A 16,204-nucleotide genomic window follows, 5' to 3' on the forward strand; every position below is an offset into this window, starting at 1 on the left:
AGGTATTAATTTGCATTTTAACCATCGGCACTGTTTTAGACTCCTCTCTAATTCTGCTGCTCAGACTATCCCCTTGCTGTTTCTCACTGACTTCCTTTAGTGCAACTGTCTATTAAAACCATTTACATGTTTTCTGTTTATCCTGACCCAGAGGGATCTGCTACAGTCTCTCTGAAATAAAATCTTTTTTGCAGTCTTTATTTTAGCACACCTGTCTACTTAATGGATAAGTGTTTTCTCTGCCTTGTGGTAACTGCATAACAGACATTTCACATGAAGGCTTCACATAGCTAATTTTTAAGGGTTTTCCCACACATAATATTTCTTCATATTTTGTGGAGACTTGACAAAATATGTAGTGTAATTTTTAAAAAACTTATCAAATCAGTATGTGAAGCTGCTGATTGCCATAAACTGAAAAAACAGCAAGCCATCTAAAAAACGTCTCAAATAAATGAAATGAGGGAGTTGTGACAGATGGATGGCAGAATTATGCAAGATCATATTTGTTTTATTCTGCTTCTCAGAACCCTGAGGAAACACCCCAAAATCTACAACTATTTTCCCCAGTTATGGTTACTACGGCTTGTTTGAGACAAAACACCAGGCAGCTGGTGCAGTTTGAGTCACCATCAGCTGATCTTGTTTCGGATGAGGAAGAAAGGAGAGAGATAGTTTAGGTGAAGCCATATTGCATGTCTGACAGATCCACATTCTATGGATTGTGTATTAAATAAAGATGGCCTTGAAATGAAAAGTCCCAGTCTCTCCAATTTGAAAAGGGAATTGGTTGGCATTGACTTTGTATCCTCATCCTTTTTGCAGTCCGAGCCAGCAAACAAACAATATTATCAAATAGGAATTCCGGAGAAACTCTTAAAATATGTAGGAAAAGAAAACAGAGGAGATCAGAGCTGTGTGTTCATGTGGTATCTCAGGAAAAGTTTGAAGACTGAATGAGGGTTAAAATACCTGCTCAGAAATCCTCTTTTTTTCCTTGCAATGTACTAATTTGTTTTTTCTGATTTAGGTTCTCTTTGTTATGAGGCAGATCAATAATTTTAACAACTTTTTAAAATTTTTGTCAGACAAATTTTGGTATTGCCGGCTGTCACCGAACCACAAAGTCTTGCATTATGGAGATTTGGAAGAGAGTCCCCAGGGAGAGGTCCCACATGAATCGTTACAAGATAAACGTAAGTTCCTGAGATGTCACAACTCCTCTGTTTCCAATTTTATGTTTAGTGTTTTTGAAGAGGATTGAGAATATACCACACCAAATCTTAAGTAGAGGAGGCAGGTAGGTGGGATGGAGCAGAAGAGTAGGCAGAGGTGGGTATTTTACTTTTTGATGGCTGTCATTCACAGAATCCCCCATTGGCCTCTGCCTTGGTGGCTGTGGGAGTCTGTGAGTCATAGACCAAAAAGGTAATATATCCTGTCTTATGTTGACTGTTAAGTGATACCAGGGTGCTCAATAGAGTGCACAAGAGATAAGCAGAGAATTTTTAAATCCACTTGTACATTTCTACACAACGAATTTGTTTTATCTACATGCCTCAGAAGCTCTTCTGGTAGAAGTACATATCCAGTCTGTAATCTAGTTTCTGGTTGCAGCAGACGTCCGCAAGCTGAGAGAGGGACTTTACATCATCTGACTCCCACTTTTAAATTGGGAGCCCCTAGAAAATGTGAGGGTAGCGGGTGACCAGGTCAGAAAAGTGTAAGTGGAGGTAGTTATTTTGTCACTACTAATCAGCAGTTGGATTATTCCTGGAAAAGCTTTATTTGCTACACCTGTTAAGAAAGCTTAAGTGAACAGCAAAAACTTTTCTGTCACAGCATTTTCCGAATACCTTTGAATTGCCCCAAGAAGCTCAAGTGTAAGATTCTGAAGCAGAAATGTTCCCAAGATAGTTCTGGAACTTTCTGCCAAGGCAAGCCAGCCTACCCCCCTCCCCTATCCTTTTGCTGTCAGGAAAGCCTTTAAACTACAAACAAACATACAAAAGGTAGGACCTTGGCATCTAAGGTGGTCTTTTGCTCAGGGGAGCTAAAGTTAAGTAGCCAGGCTCTTTATTTATGTGTACTTAGCCATACTTTAATCCATGTTTATAATTTAATTTTGTCTTAGTCTTCTCACTATTGACTGCCTTGAGTGTTTCTTGCAGGAAGCAGAAAATCTGGGTGTAAATGCAATAAATATGTAATCCTTTTTTCAATAGTTCCTCATTTATTATTGATATTTCAATGTTGGTGCAGTGTGGTGGCTAAATGGTGAGCTGTGAGTTCTTTGGTTCAGATAGAACTTTGGAATTGGGGCAGAGAAAGTGTGTCTTCTAGATCAGTGGTTCCCAGCCTTGAGTCTCCAGATGTTGGACCAAAACTCCCAGAAATACTGGCCACCACAGCTAGTGGTGACGGCTTCTGGGAGTTTTAATTCAAAAACATCTGGTGATCCAAGGTTGGGAACCACTGTTCTATATGAGTCCTAGACATGTCAGTCCTGGCCTTGGATGGGGACTGCAGTGCTATATGTTCCCGTCACTGCTTTAGCCCTAGGCTTACTAGATAATTCTAAGTCAAACTGATATCTCAGATGTCTATAAGATTGTAATTATTTCTGTTGCAACATAGAAATACTACAGATCCGCCTTATAGAGTTATTGGAAAGACAGCTAAGATACAGTATGTGAAGCAGTTTGAACATGAAAGTGGTGTATGTGTGTAAAATATTGCAATGTGGTATTTAAATATAGTAACATAATCAGTTTTTCCAACAAGTAATTCACCATCTGATATCTATAGCTTATAGTATCTGATAACTCTTCATTCTGCTGGCTAGAATCTAGTCTACTGTTCTAAGCACTGCCTATGTATTAGCATTTTTAAAGGAACAAAAAATAAAAACCTCCATAACATTTCAAAGTAATAAAGGTGAAATGTACCTGTCCTCCAATGGGAATGGTAGGTGTTTTCCTTTAAGTTGGTTGGGTGAAAGGTACAGAATGGAAAAGAGCTTCTCCATGGCACAAATTTGCAATCACTGGCACTCATTTTCCTTTCTTAGAGTGGCCTTAAGCTTATTTCAGTCTTTTTCTACAATCCTTCATCAGAATCTAGGGCAGGGTTTCTTATCACCACACTAAGCTGGTATCGGGATGAGTTGTTTACTCCTCCTCTTGAGAGAAATTGTGCAGAATGACAGGGAGGAGTGAAAGATTATCATGAGGCTGTCTTTGTAATATGTGTTCAGTAGTTGAATTCAACTCATCAGACCCAGGCTTTATTAAGTGTGGAAGCATGCTGTGCAAATTACAGTAAAATCCATTCTGGAAAAATGTGAGGCTGGATTTTTGGCTTTCAGACAGAGTTGTTATATTGAATCCAGAACAGAATTCTCTGACTCAGAGAGTATGCTTCACTCTACTGGGGGTGAAAACTGCTGAATGTTAACTGTTCTGAAGAGGAAAGTCGTGTCAGAGTGTGTAAAGAAGGATACAAACATTGCTAGTCCACTCGAAAAAAAATGTGAATTGATTTGTTGCCTACCATTGTCAGACATAGACCCCCATTAGTCATTTTTAGCTAATTGGTGACTTGAAAGAACACCCATTATTCCAATTCATAAATGATTCATTTATCCAGTCCAGGTTAAGTGTGGCAATCAGGAAAGCAGATAATTTGCAAAGGTGATTAAATTCAGTATAACATGCTAGTAGATAGGCTTGGATCTTCCCCATTGCCCTCACATTCAGAAAGATGAAACTATGCAGAGGTGGTGTGGATACAAACATGTATATCACTTATATATATGGTCAGGAAAGTCTATGTACCAAGCAAGGCAATTATAATTACCATCCTGATAAACTATGGCAATTTTCTGGGTTTTTGATCTGTCTTCTGTACTGGGGAAACACCCCCCAAAAAAGTTTACGAAAAAACATAGTAAAGAAATAAATATGTCTTGATTAAAAGTCCCAAGAAAAACTTTCAGATCTTGAAGACTAATGTATGGAGAAAATCTTAGCATGTCAGTTATGTCTTGCATAACATTCCCCCCCCCCCCCGTATTCTCAAAGGCTTTCTCGACTGTGGGATATCCTGAAAAGGACAAAAAGCTGATCCCACAGCTACGAATAGTTAACACCCCCCACACTACACCTGAACACAGAGTTCTAACTCCTGTCCTCTGAAGATGCCGGCCACAGAGACTGGCAAAACATTAGGAAGAAAAACCTCCAGAACACGGCCAAACAGCCCAAAAAACCTAAAACAACCATTTTTTCCTCCTTGCAAATTCAACTGTCTTACACATTATTATTTCTCTCTCTCTCTTTTGATACAGTTCCTGTTGCTGATATAAAAGCAGTTGTTACTGGGAAAGACTGCCCTCACATGAAGGAGAAAGGAGCTCTTAAACAAAACAAGGTATCATTTGAGTAAAATCCAATAACATTTTAGTTGCAAACTTTCCTCTTTAAAAAATACAGTCTATTTGTTCATTCTGTTTTGTGTGTTTCATTTTAAGTGGTGCTTTAATTTTTTAAAAAAAAAACAATGGTTCCATCACAGAGGCTTAAAACAGGCAGCATTTAATAGCATAATATAAATCCAGAAGAATAAAACCTGTCCATGACTAAGAAACACAGTATTTTGAAAAAATTATTTCTTGTCTGCGTGACCGTACCTACCCCTGCCCAAGGAGTCCTGGAGCAGCAGTGGCTGCTCTTCTCTGAGGGGGCAAAAGATGACAGGGCATTCCTTGGATGCTTCAGCCCAGTCCTCTGCTTCTGAGTCCATTAAGGATGACAAGTCTTTCTCTGCCTCCTTTAATCCTGGCCTCTGCCACCCCGGCTCCACCCCAACCTCCAGGAATTCCCACCTAGGGCCCTGCTCCTGTCTTCCACACCATCAGGTACACCATGGATGCAGGTCTGAGGCAAATGTCCCTCTAAGGATAGCCAGAGCATCCCCCTCACAGTGTGCTTAGCCTGATAAATATAATATTCAGCACCAGAAAAAATGGACAGTTCCAGAATACATGAACTGCATCTGCTTAAAAGTCTATTCTGTGTGTTGAAATAAGGATTTCTGTTTGTTTCAGACTTGTACTAGCATTGCACTTTTTTTTGCCAATAAGCCTTTTGTATGTCAGAAGACATATATCAAAATTGTGTAATTAGTGCCAGATCTGAAAACACTGGAGAAGGAGGGATATAAGGTTTCTCATAGCACCACTCAGTTCCATTCTCCTGATTTTTCAAACACATGTACTGTAATAGTTAGGTACCTTTTTTTAATGGACCCTATTCTGAGGCATCAGAACTTTTTTTAATAGTCTTTTTATGTCAGAAAATGACAAAATGCAGCCTCCATTTGGCCCTCTCCTAGGGCATGGAAAGCAGGACATACCAGATCTTCACAAGTCAAAGAAAGAAAAGGAAAAAGGAATGGAAGGAATGGAGTGGAATGCTTTATTCCGGGAGGAGTGGATTTTGCTTTAGGGAAATTGAAGCTGTAGTTCCCCCCCCCCAACAAAGAAAGTCAACCCCGGAAGTTGCTCTCTGGTTTTGATTTTTCTCTATCTTTCTAAATTTTGCCATACTTGATCTTACATGCAAATTTGGCCATCAGGCCCACCCAAATAGTGCATCCAGTGACATCCATACCTTATACATGTACCATCTTATCATTCACTTATTTTAATACCTCAATTCTGCTTGCATCTTAAAGCACCGGTTGCAAGTCAAAGCAAAATGTTGCGACCGGAGTTGGTTGTAATTCAAATTGATTGCAAGACAAGACAGTTGTAAGTCAAGGCACCACTGTATTTTTAATTTCATCTTCATCACTTTAACAATAAAAAGTATCCAAATTGTAAGTTATAATATGCTGGAAAAAGAATTCTCTCTTGACAATCAACTACAAAGGTATTTGGGTGCCAGCTTTCCTATCACGATCATTAGCATTGAAGAAATTCTTTATGTGTTCAGACTCTTTCTGTTTTTGCAGTAATATATTTTGTTTCCATGGCTTATGTTCATAGCCTGCCATTTTTAAAGTCTCAGTAATTTGCACCACTGCACAAAGAAATGATGCCAGATTTGTGAGAACAGAGATAAATTTGGCCCTTTAATGGCACCATTACTTTTAATATATGAGAGTTGAGAGAAAATGACTGCCTTAGCTCTGAGCAAATTGATAGTGCATCAGCAGGATCAAGCAAGAGCCATAATCGCTGCTGGTAAGTTCTACAGAATTCTCCCTTGCTGGATTTTAGAAATATAACCATCTTAACCACAGCTAAAATTAGATTTCCACTGCTCTCCCCACATTCACATCACAAGACCATCGCTCCTTGTATTTAGGTCTGTTGTCCAGCAAGTATTTCCATAACAGTTGTGCGGTGTCTCTTAACTCCCCTGGGCTTGCCTGGCATGAGATAAAACTCCAAATTAGCCTTCTTTAGTAGAGGTGAAAATTGCAGCAGGGTCATTCAATTTCTTGTGGGATTTATTAGCCAAAATCATAGCAACCTTTGGATTTACTGCACTGCAGAGATAATAAAGAATTTTATAATACCATAACCACCAAAACATTTATTATGATGTAAGTTCTTGTGAGCTGGAATCCACTTTATCATTGTCAGAAATGATGTGCCCTGCTTCTCATTCCACAATGAAGCCCAAAGAAACTAATGACACTGTAGAAAATTACACACAAATACAATACCTGTGTACTATGAAATAACTTACATTTCATAGTCTTGTTAAAGTACTACAGTATAAGGTTCTCTGTTCTTTTTGCTTCAGTAAACTAACATGGGAACCAGTTAAGAAGTTGATCTCACAGAATGCTGAGACCATGACTTAGTTCACACTTAACAATAGTTAAATGGGAACAAGTAGAAAATACCCTTGGGTTCACATACACTACTACTTCCCTGTCCTCACTCAGGATGATCAAGCAAAAGACATTAGAAGTAGTTGATTCTTGTAAACTAAATATAGACTCTCCTTATGTCCAATTTAGGATCTTTGGTTAGTTTAGACTATGATCTGTTGAAAGTGATTATGATTATTAACCATGGTTTAAACCTGGTTTCTAATTCTTCTTTAGTACATGTGGCAGGGTCATCTTGTGAGCTAAAACAAAAGCAACCCATGAATTTGCTGCACTGCAGAAAGTAAGCTCTTGTAATACCTTAAAGACTAAAACATCATAGCATAGGACTTAATGGACTAAAATTCATTTCATCAATGTAATTGATAATGTAGCATGGCTTTCCATCCACATTCCACCCACCGTTTGAATGAACCAACATTTATCCTTTTTAGGTGTAGTATCACACAGTTGTTAGTTTAAAATAGGAAGTGGTACTGCCAGTCTCTCCTGAGAGATACCTCAGGAAGAGAGGGAAGAATCTCATCTCCTTGTTTGAACCCCCATACTGTATCTATTAAAACCCTCAAGGAAGTGCCTTCTCTCAGTCCCACCACTCTCACAAGCATGTCTGGTGCAGGCCTGAGAGAGAACTCTTTCTGAGACTGCTCCCAGATTATGAAACTCCCTCCTTTGGGAGGTGCAGTTAGCCCATTCCCTCCTTTCCTTCTGCTGTCAGTTGAAAATGTATCTCTTTAGAGAGACTTTTGGAGAGCCAGGAGGCAATTGAGATGGGGAGGGTTTTTTTTTTAAAAAAATCTGTTTTTAAATTAAAGTTTTTAATATGTATATATCACAGTTTTACATCTTCAACAAATTGTTTTACCGTATTTTTCACTCCATAAGATGCACCTGACTATAAGACGTACCTATTTATGGAGTGAAAGATACAGTACATTGAATCTTTCTTGGAGGAAGCCATCAGAGACCTCCTGGGGGTCCCCCACTGCCGCGAAGGCAAAAGGGCAGGGGGAAAAGACGGGAGAGTCAAATCTCCCATCCTTTTCCCCTGCCTTTTTGCCTTCGGAGGTCTGCAAGGGCTCCCTCCGATGTTGGGGGAAAGCCCTTTGAAACCTCCTGGGGGTCCAATCGTGGCAGTGGCGGGGGACTCCCAGGAGGTCTCCGATGGCTTTCCTCTGACATCTGCCTTTGCAGAAGTATATTCACTCCATAAGACGCACACACTTTTCCCCCACACACTTTTTTTTGGGGGAAGTGCATCTTATGCAGCGAAAAATAAGGTAATTGATTATTCTTTTTTTTAAAAAAACAACATATGCTGCCTTTCAATCCTGCTGCTACTTGTTCATGTGGTGTTGAGCTATGGTTTAATATTATTTGTGACTATAGAACTGTTAAATAATCATAGCCAAGTCCAATGATATATGCTTTTCATTCATTCTTTTCAGGAGGTGCTTGAGCTAGCTTTCTCTATATTGTTTGATTCAAATGGACAACTAAATTTCATTGCTCCTGACAAGCATGAGGTAAATTTGTTTGAATGTTAAGAAGAAAATTAGGTAGAGAAAATTAGGTAGTTATTTGCTATCAAGTCACAACTGACTTACAGAAACCCTAATAAAACTTTCAAGGTAAGTGAGATATTTAAGGAGTGGTTTTACCAGTTCCATTTCCCCAGTGAACTTCCATGGCTGAGTGGGGAATCAAACCCTGGTCTCCAGAGTCCTAGTCCATCACTCCATCACCACATTGAAATCCCAAGCAAAAAAGGGGGGGCTTGTATTCTTGCTGTCTTGTGGCTGGGTTGAATACTTCAGCTGGTGAGTATTCCATCAGAATCAACCAGGAATATATTAACATCATTTGCAGGAGATGATGACTAGGTGAATCACAAAACCAACAAGAGGTGGAGTTTTCAGAGATCTCCAAAATGCTAGTTAACTGATACTCATTTTTGTGGTACAATTTTGCTGAGTCCCACCTATAATAGTTGACAACAAACTGAAGTAATATGGACCTGAAGTTAATATATCTTCACAAAGAGAAGAAGGAAGGAAATCAGAGATATGTCTGAAATCTAATTGTTAGTAGACCTACTGAATCAATGGGCTTTGGTAAGTCAGAACTTAAGTGTATCCCACTGATTTTCACAGGATTTTAATTGGGACAAAGAGACCCCATAGTGCATCCTGATTTTAAGCCCAAAATTCACAGTTGGATAAGTTTTAAAATATTTATACCTTGCCCTTTCTCTTAGAACTTCAATGCAACAATATTTTCAAAAAAAATAGTGTGATCTTTGAAACATCCTGTCATATTAAAAGATTCAAAAATAGATATGTGTTGGAAACAATAGGTTAAAATCCCATATCAAAGCCCCTCATGAAAAGAAAGTTTCCAGAAAATTATCAAGGAGGAAGTGAAGCAGTCTTCCTTCATAAGGGAATTCACAAGCCAGACTGAGTTGCTAAAATGATTTTCTCCTTATTCGCAAATTTAAGGACATATCTGGGATTGTTTGGATATTTAAAAGGCTGCTGAAAACAAGCAGGAGAAAGGGATAGCCTTGGTATTCTGGTCCTAGGACATTCAGATCCTTGAATGTCATCAACGGCATTTTGAATCAGGCTCAAAAGAAATGGGAAGCCAATACAGCCATTTTCACAAGAGGTTTACATGCTCCTTGTACACACTCCCAGTTTATAATGGAGCTATTGCATTCTCGAGCAATAGTTTTTCCAAATACTCTTCAAATTGCATTGTGTAATTAAAGTGTCTGTCTCACTGGCCAGAGTTGCCTTCTCCAGGAATAAGCATTGTTGATACACCTACATTGATCGGGCAGAGGTGCTCCTGGCTAAAGCTCTGGCTTAGTGATCCAAAATCAAAGCAGAGTTCAGAAGAATTCAAACAATGACCTTGTATTAGAAATCCATATAAGTCCAGCAGTCTTCTAGTGGTGACCACTCTCTCTTGTGAAGATGTGGGATACTGCTGAATCTAAATGTAGCCTGGTGACACTTTATCTATGAAAGTATTTATCAATGACAGCCATATTAAGTTCCCCTACAATCAGATCACTGTCATACCGGCTACCTACTGTGATTTTTAGATGGATTGTTATGCATTACTACTTTGACTGTGTTTTTAGTATTGCTGATGTTTTCCATCTCTGAGTGATATTTGTTTGTTCCTTTTTAATATTTGTATACTTGTTTTTAGCTTTAATATTATAATTTAATGATGTATGCTGCCTTTTTATACTCATTGTTCTTAGCTTTAAATACTGCCTTTTAATTATGTAAGCCACCATTTATACTTATTGTTTTCAGCTTTAAATGTCGTCTTTCAATTATGTAAGCTGCCTTGGGTCCTTTTTAAGGAAAAAGGTAGGGTAAAAATATTCTAACTAAAATAAATGAATACCTGCCTACCCTACTGAGCAGCAGAAAAGTCCCACAGTTGCCATGGCAGTCATGAATATCTGAGCCACTCTAACAAGTAGGCCTCAGTACGAAGAACAAAAAACCCTTGAACTGCCAGTCTGTAGGATTCTAGTGGCATCCTTAGATAACATTGGCTAGCTCAGGTAAAAACAATGTCGGCCAGCAGGGTGGATGGTGCACCTCAGAATAGAAGCAGCCTATTGGCTGTGTATTGAGGGGGGGCTCAGACTATACTCTATTGTGATGTCCCCCTCATAAGCTGCCAACTGTCAATTTCAGCAATATACATGCAGAACCCAGTAAAAAAATTGATGTGGTATCTGGTGATAAAACCCCGATACAGCCCCCAACTCATCCTCTCTGTTCTACTCAGTCTTTTTTTCCTTTCCCTCCCTCTTGTTCTTTGTATAATAGGTCTTCCATTTTCCCTTCTTTTTAAAAAAAAAAAAACTGGTCTGCATATAGTGAGCTCTCGCTATTTTTAAGCTGAGAGCTATTTTGTTAGCACATGGCCAGCTAAATTTAAAATCCATCCTTTGGTATGGAATCCAAGATAAACCTTTATATAATAAAAAATACTGCTATCATTGATTCAATTTCCACTTGTAAACTAGGACACAAACCAATGTGATTGAAATCTTTATTTTTAGACCATACCATTCAAGGCCTTTTGTTCACAGTTGCGTAAATGGCTTTTAGTAACAAATTCAAGTGGTTGATTAAATAGGATTTGACTGTTGTTCATAGAGTCCCTGAGGACTGATGCTGATTTAAAACACTTATTTAGCCCATGTTTATCTGGAACTGTCAGCTTCAGGAAATCATGTCATTTTCTCTGCATTTCTTTAAGAGATAGGGGAATTTAGATCTTTATAGCTAAATCCAGCATCCAGAATGCAGTTTTTAAAGATGCTAAATTGACATAATTCTAGCTCTTAAGGGATAGGGGCAAGATTCCACATTTCCCATAGTGGGTGACAATACATAGTGTGCTGATAGATGTAGATGTGGTATTCTTCTTTAGCAATAGCATGAGTTGGTATGTGCTTCCCTTTTGTGTTCATTAACAAAACCAAGACTGCTTCCATACACACACAAGTATGTAGGCAGGGATGGCTGTGAGAAAAATGACACAGGTCTTGATGACCTGCACCATCAGGTTTCTATTTCTTTCTGAACATCAGATTTCTGTTTCTTTTCATGAACATGATCTTGCAAGACATTTGTCCCATGCTTTTGATGGTTAAGGATGTAGGCAAAACTGAAACAAGTTCATAGTGAAGGAAAGCAGCCCCTAACTAAATGGCCAAATGGGGAGTGAAGGTTGCGTTTGTAGTATTACTCCACCCTGAATGTGGAATACAGTTCCTTTCTCTTCCCTCTAGTATTGCAAGAATCATCAGAGAACAGGTGCAGTTTTTCTTCTCCCATGTCATGATATATCAACATTCATAGAATTGTTAAGCCTCATGGTTATTTGAGGACAACTTTCAGCATTTTACACAAGTGGTGCTTCCTTTTTTTATACATATATTTAGACATCTTTCCCCTCCCGAGAACAATACATGTGCTCCACATGTAAGTACAGTTCACATGCTTCACCAGATCAGAGATATGTGTATTGCCACTTTGGACTCTAAACACAGGTGACTTGTGTTCCCTCTCTCCTTCTGTGAGCACCCAGAACTGTCCTGGGCTAAGTCACTGCTGTATAGCAACATGTTCAAGATAAGGCAGGTTTTTATTTTAACTAACAGTTCTTAATTTAACTTCAAACTTGAAAAATTATTATAAAAATGTCCTGCCATTTCAGACAATGTGTGTGTGTGTGCCCGCGCACGCACACACGAACACACACACACACACAGAGTCTGAAATGGCAGGGCATACTAGAGATGCCATGGATTTGTTGATGCATATATTTGTGAAAGCCAAGTTAATGCAGCTCTCTCTCACTCCCTGTTCCTCTCTCACTCCCCCTCCCCCAGTATTGTGTGTGGACAGATGGTCTAAATGCTCTTCTTGGAAAGGACATGATGAGTGAACTGACACGCAATGATTTGGACACTCTACTCAGTATGGAGATAAAACTGCGCCTCCTGGACCTAGAGAACATACAGATTCCTGATGCTCCACCACCAATTCCAAAGGAACCAAGCAACTATGATTTTGTATATGATTGTAACTAAAGTTACTCTCACTGCTGAGATTACATTTAAACTGGAAGTACTATAACTGGAGACGTGTGTTTTTGGTGGATTTTTTTTTAAAGAAGAAAAATATATGCACATTGGACTTCATTTCAGGGGTCCTGCAAAACACTTATTTCCCTTTGCTTTTTACCCTTTGGTCTGACATCATCTTCCGCATTGCTATTTTAAAAGAACATTGCTTTCATTAACTTCTCATCATTTGGCAAACTGGACTTAAACGTCCCCCTCAGCAGAACTTCCTTTTTTAAAAAATATTCATAATAAAAGGACAGTGTGGCCAAAGTACATGACCACTAGACCAAATACAGCATTATTGGTGCTTTGACTGGAAGAAAAGAAGTAGTGAAGCTGCTGAAAATGGTGAGAGGTGTCTTCCCATTGCTCACTCCTGACCATGGAATCAGCTTGAGCTGACCTCAGTGGAAATGAAGATTAACTGCTTGCAACTTCTCTGCCATTGTTGTCATAATCCACCACTACCACCAGCATCTATCTAAATACCATTTGTGCTCTGTCCAGTGACTGTTTCTTAAGATAATGAGTCCACAGGTCTTTGCTGCAAACATTTTAACCTTTTAATAGACACAGCTTAACAGTATCGCACATAAACGGATAAAACCCCTTGCTGTTTTATGTCCCTGTTGTGTAATTACATATCACTAAAACTGGTAAGAGTCTTTATCCAGGCTGGGGTTGATTTTTGTGTATGTGCAAAGAGGCAGATGCCATAGATATTGAAATGTTATGTATTCAGTTTGGTTCATGAGAAAATTGAGAGTTTTACAAATTTGCAAGCAAAAATTGGTTTTGTACAAAATATTTGAACAATTCTTGCCAAATACATATTTAATTAAGAACGCAATAGTATTTTTGTGTGTGTGTTTTTTTTTAAATTATTGTCTGTGTTATAAATTCCATATGGTACCTGGAATGCTTGACCCGGGAGGAAAAATACACACCAACATTCCCTTCAGCACTGCAGTTGAATAAAATTGGGTTTGTGCTTATTTGTGGAAATGTGTGTCTTCATTCTCATGCTGTCATATATTATTTGCTATTTCTTGCGTTTTACATTTTGTGGATAAATTAATAAGTTAACTGTGAGCTGAGCAAACATTCTGCTGTTGCAACTAACCTGAAGGGGGGAAAATCAGGATTGTGGTCTATCATAATGAACTATTGAATCATTTTCTTAGAAAGGGACCATAACACCATCTAGTCTAAAAGAGTGCCCCATATGCCCACCCGCCTCACAGAAATCTCTTCCTATCAGAGCTGAGAACTCATGGACCACCAGATGATGTTGGACCCATAGTCAGGGGTCAGGGGTTATAGGAGCTGTAATCCAGCAACATCTGCAGGTTGATTCCCCACCTTTGGCCAGCACAAATCCAGGCAATATGGTTCTACCTGCAAAGAAAATGTCTTAAGGGATGCCTGGAGGTCAATAGCCATAAATGACGTGCATATAATTGGAGCATATGATGTGGAGAAAGACAAATTATTCTCAAGGTTGCAGTCAGTTAACTGGAACTGGCAGTGGAGGGATGATTCATTCCTATCTCCTTTCACAAATGTTTTGATCAACATGTACACAACTTATTCATTAGGGACTGCTACTTTTATATTTTACACTCAGCTCTAGATACTTACGCACTGTATTCGTGGCTTCTGTTGTAAATGAGCATGCCTCCTTACCTGTAAATACAACTGTACAAGCAAGCAGCCATATATTGTGCTCTTAGGAGCAGAAAGCATTTCATAACCCAAGTCAAAAAAATAAGGATGCCCCAAACAAACAGTTAGAATTATGAAACTGGATCTTAGATCAGCACCAGGACTGACACAAATGTAGAAAAAAGCCTGCTTATGCTCTGGGCCAAATTTGAGGAGCTTTGGGCAAAGGATCTTCAAGTTATGATTTTTTAAAATAAAGTAACCCTGCTTTACCCCCTTGCAGAAACAACCAACCTGGAGCTCCAGCTGATTGAAAACAGATGAAATTCATTGATAAGACAAAATGTACATACCTGAAAAAAAGACTTATCTTTTTAAGGTCCTTTTTTTCCTTCCACAGAAATTGAGCCATTCAAGGCTGTATAACATAGTCTGCAATTATTGTTTTTGAAGCCTGAAAAGCTCTAAAATCACTGACTTTTTTATAGCTTTGAACATTCTAACAGACTGAACTATTTCCATAGCATAGCATTCTGAACAATCATAACGTGTCTTGAGTCAGCCAGGCAGCTATACGGGGCAGGTGCCAGAAGTCACTTTTAACCCTGCCATAGCATTCAATGTGAAAGACAGCATTTAACTTCTTCCTTGCCAAACCTAACTCCAGCCTGTGAAAATGCTTTAAATTTAAAAGATATTTTTGAAAAATAGATAATATTCAGCTCACTGTGATATTACTGTTTTGTTTTGTTTTTGGTTTTTTTGTTTTTTGCTTTGTTGCTGGAAGTGATCTCAAAGCAAGTTTTACCCATTTTACACATGAGTATGTTTACCTTGTTTACTCATAAGCTTGCCTGGTTTACTCAGGAGTTAGCTTACCCATTTTACTCACAAGTATTTAAAAAGAATTTTTTTAAAATTGAATAATATTCAGAAGCCCACTCATTAAATACTGGTTTTTTGATTTGTTAAAGAGGATGATCTCAAAGTAGGTTTTACTCAGTTTACTCACAAGTAAGTTTACCTGGTTTATTCACGAGACAGCCGCAACAGCAGCCAGTGACAGCTGCAGCAGGAAGAGAGGGCAATGAGGTGAGGGTTAGGAAGACAGAACAGAGGTAGAAACCCAATCCCCCCCCACCTTTCTCACTTTATATGACTTCCATAATATCCTATCATTAAGAGCTCTGCTCAAATCTTGCAAACCAACATCATGTCACGTTAGGTTGTAGAATCTATAAGGGATGAAATACAGCATTTAAATGTAGTTTTGCCTTCAGGCCTCATTTAATCTAGATTTAGCCTTTTTTAGAAATTAGAAGTGACCAGCTTGCCATTTCCTATTTCTGACTAGCCAGAGTACAATGTGTTGCATTTAAATGGCAAATGGTTATCCCAAGGTTCACGGGAGAGGTGAAAAATTGAGAGGCTGTGGTGCAGCCCACCAAACATCCAGGTGTGTGAACCAAGGTCTCCTTGCCCCTCAGAGGTAGCCTGGCCTGTTATAAAACACATTAAAACAATCAGAAATTTTGTGTTTCTCAAAAATACTCATAAACAGATGCAATGCATCTTTCTTTGGATTATACATCTATAACTTAATCCCAGTGATCATGTCACTTGAACAAGTGCTGTATGTCAACAAGTTATAAGATTTTGTTAACTGATCTGACAATCTTGGTTAGTAGGTGTGTACCATTCCTTAAAAATGAACATTTGTAGATTTGTGAGTAGACTGATATTTGCAGCACGGGAATCTTTCTGACATGCCTAGAAGGTAGATAAAGTTGCCCTGAAGGTCTGAAAACATTTGCCTAGTCTTCTGCACTAACCTCATCAAAAGGAGTGGTGATAGTTCAGTCTTCTGAGTTGAGAACTCATTTGTTCAAGGCCGAGGAAAAGGTTTATGTCCTTGATTTGATGTTCATTCAAGAAGACTGTTGTTTTTAACACTGAATGTTT

General features: G+C 38.7%; 1 protein-coding gene across 4 annotated transcripts in view; it reads left to right on the top strand.

The window, feature by feature from the left end:
* Positions 1-13,572, top strand: part of ELMO1 (engulfment and cell motility 1) — a 427,005-nt gene extending 413,433 nt beyond the window's left edge. For all 4 annotated transcript variants that reach the window (XM_020788158.3, XM_078377481.1, XM_020788157.3 and 1 more), the window contains 4 exons: positions 1,089-1,196; positions 4,349-4,431; positions 8,355-8,432; positions 12,341-13,572. In XM_020788158.3, coding sequence (XP_020643817.2) covers positions 1,089-1,196; positions 4,349-4,431; positions 8,355-8,432; positions 12,341-12,541 — 470 coding nt within the window. In that variant the 3' untranslated portion in view covers positions 12,542-13,572. The remainder of the gene's footprint in view (positions 1-1,088; positions 1,197-4,348; positions 4,432-8,354; positions 8,433-12,340) is intronic.
* Positions 13,573-16,204: the final 2,632 nt, after the last annotated feature.

The sequence above is a fragment of the Pogona vitticeps genome, chromosome 6 (genome assembly GCF_051106095.1).
Source record: "Pogona vitticeps strain Pit_001003342236 chromosome 6, PviZW2.1, whole genome shotgun sequence".
NCBI classification, from domain to species: domain Eukaryota; kingdom Metazoa; phylum Chordata; class Lepidosauria; order Squamata; family Agamidae; genus Pogona; species Pogona vitticeps.